Raw genomic sequence first — 8,995 nt, forward strand, 5'->3', positions numbered from 1 at the left:
ATATACTTTGTAAGAAGATTAGAGGAGAAGACGAGAGAACAAAATGTAAAGATTGATAAAATAGTACTAATGAATAATGCATTATAATATAACACAGTCGAGAGTTGTTACAAATCTATATAAGAAATTAGATATATATCTCATCATCTTCAGCTAATGGATTTAGTACTGATGAAACATTTTAAATGAGGTGATGTATAAATTGTTGTTTTGCTATGAAGGGAAAAACTTAGCTCAGAAGAGAGAATCATCCTTGGAAGGAAGAGTCTGCATATTTTTCAGGCTCAACAGTAGTGGATGAAAAGAATATCAAATTTGCCATGGTTTGCTCTTCATGTAAAGCATTGCTAAAACAACTATCCCCATTGCTAATGCCGTTTAGCTATCTGATGAACAAGTTTCTCTGACAGATGTTTTGCAGCCTGAAAAAGGGATCCAGTGAAGGAGAATCCAAATATCAAGTAAAGCTCATGCAAGTTAATAGAGGAGGAGGAACAAACCTGGAAATCTCTCATGTGCAAGATTGGTTCGCAACCAATATCTGCAACTGATTTTCCAGTTACTGTGTGTAGTTTGAATCTCTTGGCTTCATAAGATGATATTGCGCTTTTGTTATTGGGTAGTTCGTGACAAACTTTCATGAGAGAGCTGAGAGAATTCATCTGGATAATTGGAAACAAGATGATTATGCTAAGAGAAAAGGGAATTCAGCAATGCAGTAGGTTAGATTTCTTTTTAGTAACCGGAAGAAAAAGCATGTTACTCATAGTATACAAGTTTGATTGGATCAATTAGCACAACTTCTCCATGATTTGCCTCCGGCCAAGTCTACTATTAAGAAAAATTTATATATCTTCATATCAATACTGCCCTTTTGAAACAATTTTTGTTTGCGTCTCTCAAGTAAGCTAGAACTCCCCCCCGATTCAATTCCTTGTTCCTCCATCACTTGATTTGCAAACTCCTAGCTCTAGATGTACATTTCAACCCAACCTGTCTTTTTCTGATTCATTAGCGTTGGAACCATGAACATTCATACAACTTTTTTTTTCTCCTTATCTCATCGGTCATTCCAGATTTTTTTTCTGAAAAGAGTCTGATGACTCTGTTTCTGTCAATTCATCATGCCAAGTTACCCTTTACTTCCATCACATACTACAAACCTCCAATAGTATAAATTTTGAATCCGGTTCAAAAGAAAACAGCGAAATAGAACATAGAAAAACAAACGAAACAAAGTTATAAAGATAATTCCAGAAGCCTAAAAGCCTTTCCCTGAGCCAAACTCAATAAGAACCCTCAGATGATGATAATACTCCTCATAGGCATATTCCCATTCATAAGAACTTTCTAGTAACAATTCTCTCCAATACCGTTTCAGCACCAATGTCAACTATGTTAGAGAATCAACCCATGGCATAAGCACACCCATGGATGAGAAGATGACAGCTAACCGACCAAAGAAAATTTTGACAAATCTCAGAAACTAACTAGCAAACCAAGGACATCAGTTAGGCTAAGTTTTCTCCCTCCAATCAGTTTGAGGGAAAACGAATTGATTTTAGTCAGGATTCCCTATTTAGAATTGAAACATACTACATATGCCCCCCTCACATTATCCAGATAAAATGAATGAGACTACGATTGCAATGGTTGATAAAATTACTGTAAATACTAACCTTCATGTATGGACATGATGCACAGCCACCGTGAAGAGAACATCCCTCCCCACTGGAAACTCCAGGAACTACAGGTAAATTGATCTCACCAAGTACAACCGACTTTTGGCCTGGGGATGAACTTGATGACGTTTTTGTCAATGAATCTGAAGACACGGGAAAGACAATCTCCACATTGATCTTTGCTCCACCAGAAGTGGATTTTGCAGAATTTAATAAATTACGAACGGCTGCCACAATTGAAGTTATCATTCCAGATTCTGTTCCCAACACGAATTGTAAATGTTCATTTACATTTCTGTCTAAAGCTTCTTGCACCCTTTGTTTTATGAAATCTAATATATTCTGGGTGGAACCTACAATTCCCATTCCTCTTCTTTTTGCTTCCATCGCTAAAGCAAACATTTCTCCGGGGACTTCAAAGTGAGCAGTAAGAAATGCATCACAATACATTTCATTTATCTTCTCCACGACTTCATGCCCGAAAAGATGATGTACAATGCACGTACCTTCCTGAAATTAGAAAACATCAATTATGTCAAATAACAATAATAATCTAGAGATCAACACCATCTGGTACAAAAAATATTAGAAAATGGTGCCAAAATCAATGAAGATATCATGATCCAACAAAACACCTGAGAGGCTCAAGATTTGTACATGCAGGTTCAATCAAAGCCTACGGTTAAGAGAAAGGGTGAAGAGAGAGTATGTACAAGTTCCACAAAACCTGATAATAGTGCAGACGAGGGAGCAATGATCTAATTGAGTCCCTGTTATGTTTTGGATGAATTTTTGCAATTTCTTCATCTGTCATCTTGGTCATCTGCTGTAACAGCTCTACTATATTTGCACCCATGTAGGAATCCGGCCCATACCAAACATTTAATTCTGGTACTTGAGCAAAAGCCTGTGACAAAGCAAAGAAAGAGTTATGAAGATTCCCAGTTTATTTTGAAGTTGGTTTTACTTGCTGCTAAAAGACTATTAAGAACCCGAATGAATAAAATTTAAAAATGAGTAAAATATTTCTACCTGCAAAATTGTTGGCATTACATTTGAAGAAGTACAGGTAATTGTTGGAACAAGCTCATGAGCGTAGGCTTTAGTTTCTAATGACGTATTTATATAGATAACATGCAAGGAGGGATAATCCTTTGAAGCCATTTCAAGATAATTCATATAGGAAGGAGTAGCTGCAGCATCGGCCAAAGAACAACTGATCAGTTCATCAGACATTCTGTACACACCTACCTGCATATGTGGAATCATTATCAATACCTTAATTGTTCCACCACTAAATACTTGAAGCAGCAACATCTAAATTAATCGATAGAAGGCCACAAAATGCACCATGATGTAAAGTGAACAAGTTTCATCCATTTACCATACAAAGGAAGGTTAAAAAGCTACTTTTTTTGGAAAAAAACTTTTGAACTAGAGATGATACTAGACTACTACAAAAGCTTTAATACTTCATAAAAAGGAATCTTGTGGAACATCAGGCATGGAGATTCAAATATCAGGAACAGGAAGCAGGCTTTCAAATGAATTACAGCCTGAGTTACTTTAACTGTCAGCAGTTCATCTAGTATCTAGAGATAACAGTGAAAGGTTAAGAAGAAATTTGGGAAGACGAGGATGCACCTCTCCAAAGCCAGCTTGATCAAGAATTGCACGCACATTTTCTGACATAAAATCTACACCAAGTACTGTTACAAATTGGCATCCATCTTTAGCCATCTTGACAGCCATATCTGCCATTACCAATGAATCAGATATATAAATGTGGGGCCATTCCTTCTGGGCAGCAGTTAACACCCCTTGGACTTCAGGATCCATGTAAAAATGTGCAACAACGCCAATCTTTTTTTCCTTCAGCACTTTGACAAGCTCTTTCACCGTAGAATCATTTGGAAACAAATATCTTGCCTGGAAAGAAGCTGAATAAATGTATTGCTACCAGAAACCAATTTCAAGAAACAATGTAAACTTCAAACTAATCACAATGAAAAACCGATATACTATCATCCAACTCTGCCACCCATAACAAACAAAGTATCATTAAACCAAACAAAATACTAACTTTCTCCAAAAGTCATGACACACAAACCCCACTAGTGAAACATGTCTGATCCATGTTCTAAAGATATGCACGTGCTTTAAGGTGCTAAATACATATATTTTTTCTGTCTCCACATAAAAGGAATGCACAGTGAACGAAATCCAATAAGTTTTTTTTTTTTTTTTGAACTCCAAGAATATTGATTAAAGATTTTGCTAACTCTTATACTTAAACTACTTTGTTTATTTTTCATAGTTAAATGTCCTTTTCCCTTTCCCTTCCCCATCACCATTAATCCATAATCCATAATTTATATTAAATGTCCAGTAACCTGAGCTTCGGCATAGCTTCCTTTAGCATGAATTCCATCAGCAGTCACAACCAAAGATGGAAACGGCTCAAATGGCGATTTCCCTTCAAGCTCAGCAATCAAAGCCTTTGTTTTCTTTTGCATACTAATCAAAACATTGTACCAAGTATTCACTCTCGATCGTTCTCCACCCGTTAATCCCACATTCAAAGCAGCCAAATCTTCTGTTTTTAACCGCAGAACATCCTCAGGCATCGCACCATCAAGCACCGAAACTAAACACGAACAAAACCCTTTAGAGATCTCCGAATCACTATCCGCAGCAAACCTCATCTTGCCCTCTTGATCAATCCGCACCTCCAACCACACCTGCGCCGTACACCCCATGACCCGATTCGAGTCAAGTCTCGCAGAGGCATCTAAAGGAGGAAGAAAACTCGCATACCTTAACAACCGCTTCACTCTATCAACCGGCTCGGATATGGACTCGAACTCATCAATCAGACGCTGAAGCCTAAAAGAGACGAGCTCGGTAATAGAAGAGGGAGAGAGGGTAGCAGCAGAGCATGAGAATCGAGAGTTGTGACTTGGGGTACTGGATTGAGGCGATTGAACACATCTAAGAGTGTCGAAGAACGGAATAGGAGCCTTTTGAGTGCGAAACTTAACATGGGTACACTTAGAATTAGGTTTCCAGCAAAGAGATACAACAGAAGAAGGGGTAGCTCTACTTGTCTTAATCGCAGAGAAGTTCATTGCAAGAAGAGAAATGCAGAAAGGTGGAGAGAATGAAGAGAAGGATAAAGGGGAAGCGATCAACTAATAGGTTGGAGGCTTAAAGCGCGATCCTCGAGGGAAAAACACAAGAAAAGTCCGACACGAAAAGCAGAGAGAGAGAGAGAGGCAGAACCATTAATTAAATGGAAGGTCGAAATCCCAATTCGCAGATGATGACAATCGCTGCTCCACTGATTTTGTTAGAGCCAATTATGCTTCAATTTTAATGGGTAATCTTCGATTTTGAAGCTGGTAAGTAAAGGGAAATGGAAAATTCAGAAAGTACTGAAGTGAAAATTGTAAAGAGACGAAGAAATGAGAACAAATTGCAATGTGTAATCTTCAGTTCAATCGGATGATGGCTCCACAGTTAAAGAGAGACAAAAGTGAAGAGACAAAAGGCGCCATGGAAATGGAAAACGAAAGTGATAGATGAAAAAGCAGAAACAAATTGGTGTTCATCGATGAAAAATTATGGGCATGCCCCACTGCCACTAGCCTTCCTCTACCATTCAATTGAATTCTGACACGTAATCTTCACTTTTCTGTTGCATCGGAAATGAAAACGAAAACGAAAACGAAAACGGAAACGAGAGTCTTTTGATTTATTCATTCATTTGGTATCTATTGAATTTTCCATCTGAAGTTTGTGAACTAATATAACTATTGTTGTCAATTCTTAGGGACCCTCTCGATTTGTTTAGGGGCGATTGTTTGGGATGGGTGTGGCTGCTCAATCTGCCTTTTTTGAGGGATTTTTGTGTGCTGAAGTGGGTGAAGCCGTGACTTTCCTTTTCTGTCTCAGTTTTGTAGCTAAAATTAGGAGTTTTCTTCATTTTAGATGGAGTCTTTGACGCTGAAGTTGTGGTGAAAATATTTCATTTTGTTAAGTTTTGCTTCATCTCCTTTTTGAGCTATATGTGCTTCAATTTATGATTTTATCTCTCACCTAAACATTGTGGCCTTTAGTTTTGCACTGCGTTTTTGTAATGGGTTGCCCATAATTTGACGACTCGCAATTACCCATCAAAAAGATCCAAGCTCAAAACATTCTAAGAGTGTTGCTCAAATGAAAAATCAAAATCTTGAGTGTTGGATTAGATAGACTAGACTTGGTCTTCTCACCAAAAGAAGATTAGTTTAGAGATCAAAGTATTCTCTTATAGGTTGATTAGACTCGTAAGTGCAAATTAGAGATGCTTCATCCATGACCCCAAGACTACAACCTAATCTATCTACCAGTTGACTTCAATAGCAACATGAATCCCATATCAAACACAAGCAAGCTTTCTCACTGTTAGCCTTGAAGGAATCCAAGTTTAATATAGTTCATATAGTGTATTGTAATACTACAACGATTTGTTATTATTTTGTGTGACAAAGAAAGATAGTGATCAGTTATAAATGAGGAACAACTTCTACAATCATTTTCAGCCGTTAGCCTAAACCCACAAAATAAAACACAGCCAAAAACCAAATTACAGCAATTAACGTAACACATCAAACAAATAGTAGATTAAATTGAAGGTGTTATTGGCTTAAGAAAAAGGGGATTTTTCTTGACGAGAGCAATCCCCATGTCTTCAGACATATCCATGTCTTTAGCCACCATATTATCATCAGCCAACTTCCAATCAAACCACTGTAAAAGGTTAGCCAACACATATTCGATTGAAGCAAAAGCAAAATTCATCCCTGGGCAAATTCTTCTCCCAGCACCAAATGGTAGGCAATGACACTCTTGCCCTTTGAAATCAACTGGGTTGTTCATAAATCTCTCTGGGATGAACTGCTCTGGATTTTCCCAGATGTTTGGATCTCTTTGAATCGCCCAAGCATTGAAAAACACTCTGGTTTTTGATGGAATACAGTAACCTCCAAGCTTTACCATTTCAGATGTTTCTCTAGGTAACAATAGAGGAGCTGGTGGATGAACCCTTAGTGATTCTTTGATAACACATTCTAGATATTTCATTTTAAGGATATCATTCTCATCTATCTTTGTCTTTTTCCCCACTACTTTTCTTACTTCTTCTTGTGCTTTCTTCATCATGGTTGGATTTCTTGCTAGCTCTGCAATTGTCCATTCCAATACTGATGTAGTTGTATCCGTTCCAGCTATGAACATATCCTGAAACAATCGTAGTGTTAGATCGAGCCTTATCTGTTTGATGATGGGCCAAGAAGCTATGAACGTATCCTGAAACACATATATAAAAGATACAGGATATGACGACATGACTTTGTCTGACAACATGTCATGTGTTTAAAAAGTTTAGTACACAAGCACGACAAAGACTCGTTTGTTAAAGCATAAATTTTTAAACAAGAAGGAAATTCATAGATAATAAGTTTATCCATTTCGTTTGTATGCTTAAAAAATTAGTTTGATGTATTTTGTTTCCGAACTTTATTATTTTTGTCATATATGTGTTGACTTGGTTAGTATATGTAAGAAGTGTTTGATGCATGTCTACTGAATGTTGGTCCTATTTATACAACTAACATCTATTGTACTAAAAGTGTACAGAGGGTTCAAGAGACGTTCACAACTAATGAAACTAAAGTGTCTGCTATTCTTAGATGGTATGTTTACATACGTCGTGTAGGAAGGAGAAATACCTCTAACACTGATTTTAGACTTTCTTGAGTAAATTCAATACCAAGATCATCCCTCTGTTGAACTCGGAGAAGAATGTCGACGAAATCTTCTCTGTCACTTCGAAAATCATCTTTCTTCTTTGTCTTGTGCTCTGCAATAAACTGTTCAAGAAAAGCATCAAGTGCACCAGAAGTTTCTTTCAGTTTCCCAATCAAGCCAGTGATATTGTCAACCCATCCAAAAGCAGGGAAGAAATCTCCCACGCTGAAACCCACAACTAACTTGGCCATCTTTCTTGTTAGCTCACCAAATCTACTCTTTCCATTTTCATCCTCAAACTTTTCTCCAAATATACATCTTGAAATTATGTTATTAGAGGTTGAGGTAATCAAATCACTAAGATTAACAGATACACCTTCAGATGTGGCTTTATGTACCTTACTCACCAAGATTTCAACTTCTTCTTCCCTTACATACTGAAATCCTTGTACTCTTCTCTGACTTAGAAGTTCAAGAGTGCAAATCTTCTTTAACCCTCTCCAGTATTCTCCATATGGAGAAAAGCCAACATCTTTGTATCCATAGAAAAACAAATTGGCTGCTGTTGATTTGGGTCTGTTAGAGAAAGTGATATCATGATTCTTGAATATCTCTCTGGCCATATCTGCTGAGGAAACCACAAGAGTTGGAGTGGATCCCAGTTGTAGAAACATGAGAGAACCATACTTTTTAGAGAGATCTTGAAGAGATCGATGAGGATATCTGCCCAATTGATGAAGGTTTCCAATTATTGGTAGCTTTGGTGGTGATGGAGGTAAGTCCACTCTTCTGGGTTTAAAGAATAACTTGAGAAAAAGAAGGAATAGTACGAAAAATAGAGAGAAATTCAAGAGATTGAACTGATCCATATGATCGTCAAGTTGGATTGATCCATCTTTTCTGGATTGGTTAAGCATATATCATATGGTTCCCATGTTCCAATGAATAAAAAATTGCCCATATCCTGCCTTGTGGATCTATTAGACATTAAATTTTAATCATATCATTTTAATAATACAAAATGTGTCACACCCCTCGATTTAAATAATAAATCAGTGTTGGTGATAGGATAGCTGTTCCTTGTAGTGTAATCTATTGATAATATAACAACTAAGCAAAGTGTAATTTATAGATTTTGTTGATATAATAGAAAGAGGGTGTGATTCCAAAGATCATACATGCTATAATTCATTTAAATTAACTAAAAAAATAGGAAACAAATGTTTAATAAAGTTGGAGTTCAAAGTCTAATGGAAGTTATAGCAAAAGATATTCCTGGACACTTTCTTCTCCCACTTCCAAATGGAAGGAACTCAAAGTCATCACCTTTATAATCAACACAAAATTTTCTCTGAATGAACTCATTTGGGTTTTCCCAAGTCATGGGGTCCCTTTGAATTGCCCAAACATTCACAAAAACTCTGGTTTTTGATGGAATTGTTTATCCTTCAATCTAAACATCTCCCACTGATTCTGTAGGCATTAATAAAGGAGCTGGTGGATGTAATCTCAGAGTCTCTTTT

General features: G+C 37.0%; 2 protein-coding genes across 2 annotated transcripts; both read right to left on the bottom strand.

Annotated features, from left to right (window-relative positions):
* Positions 1-52: 52 nt before the first annotated feature.
* LOC101208114 (quinolinate synthase, chloroplastic) lies at positions 53-5,443 on the bottom strand. The gene is made up of 7 exons (XM_004152448.3): positions 4,076-5,443; positions 3,327-3,611; positions 2,715-2,933; positions 2,410-2,589; positions 1,680-2,192; positions 501-662; positions 53-422 (listed from the first exon to the last, which is right to left on the bottom strand). The coding sequence occupies exons 1-7, from the start codon at positions 4,808-4,810 to the stop codon at positions 369-371; spliced, it is 2,148 nt and encodes a 715-aa protein (XP_004152496.1). The 5' UTR covers positions 4,811-5,443; the 3' UTR covers positions 53-368.
* Positions 5,444-6,128: 685 nt separating this feature from the next.
* LOC101206414 (cytochrome P450 71A1-like) lies at positions 6,129-8,369 on the bottom strand. Its single transcript, XM_011653531.2, has 2 exons — positions 7,454-8,369; positions 6,129-6,962 (listed from the first exon to the last, which is right to left on the bottom strand). The coding sequence occupies exons 1-2, from the start codon at positions 8,339-8,341 to the stop codon at positions 6,348-6,350; spliced, it is 1,503 nt and encodes a 500-aa protein (XP_011651833.1). The 5' UTR covers positions 8,342-8,369; the 3' UTR covers positions 6,129-6,347.
* Positions 8,370-8,995: the final 626 nt, after the last annotated feature.

This window comes from Cucumis sativus, chromosome 1 (assembly GCF_000004075.3).
Source record: "Cucumis sativus cultivar 9930 chromosome 1, Cucumber_9930_V3, whole genome shotgun sequence".
Lineage (NCBI taxonomy): Eukaryota > Viridiplantae > Streptophyta > Magnoliopsida > Cucurbitales > Cucurbitaceae > Cucumis > Cucumis sativus.

Coding starts and splice junctions, on each gene's coding strand:
- LOC101208114 (XM_004152448.3), bottom strand. CDS start 4,810: ATGAACTTCTCTGCGATTAAGACAAGTAGAGCTACCCCTTCTTCTGTT. Junction 2,934..3,326: donor ATCAAGCTGGCTTTGGAGAG/GTGCATCCTCGT, acceptor CCACATATGCAG/GTAGGTGTGTACAGAATGTC. Junction 2,590..2,714: donor TAATGCCAACAATTTTGCAG/GTAGAAATATTT, acceptor GCTTTGTCACAG/GCTTTTGCTCAAGTACCAGA.
- LOC101206414 (XM_011653531.2), bottom strand. CDS start 8,341: ATGGATCAGTTCAATCTCTTGAATTTCTCTCTATTTTTCGTACTATTC. Junction 6,963..7,453: donor GTCTAAAATCAGTGTTAGAG/GTATTTCTCCTT, acceptor CGATTGTTTCAG/GATATGTTCATAGCTGGAAC.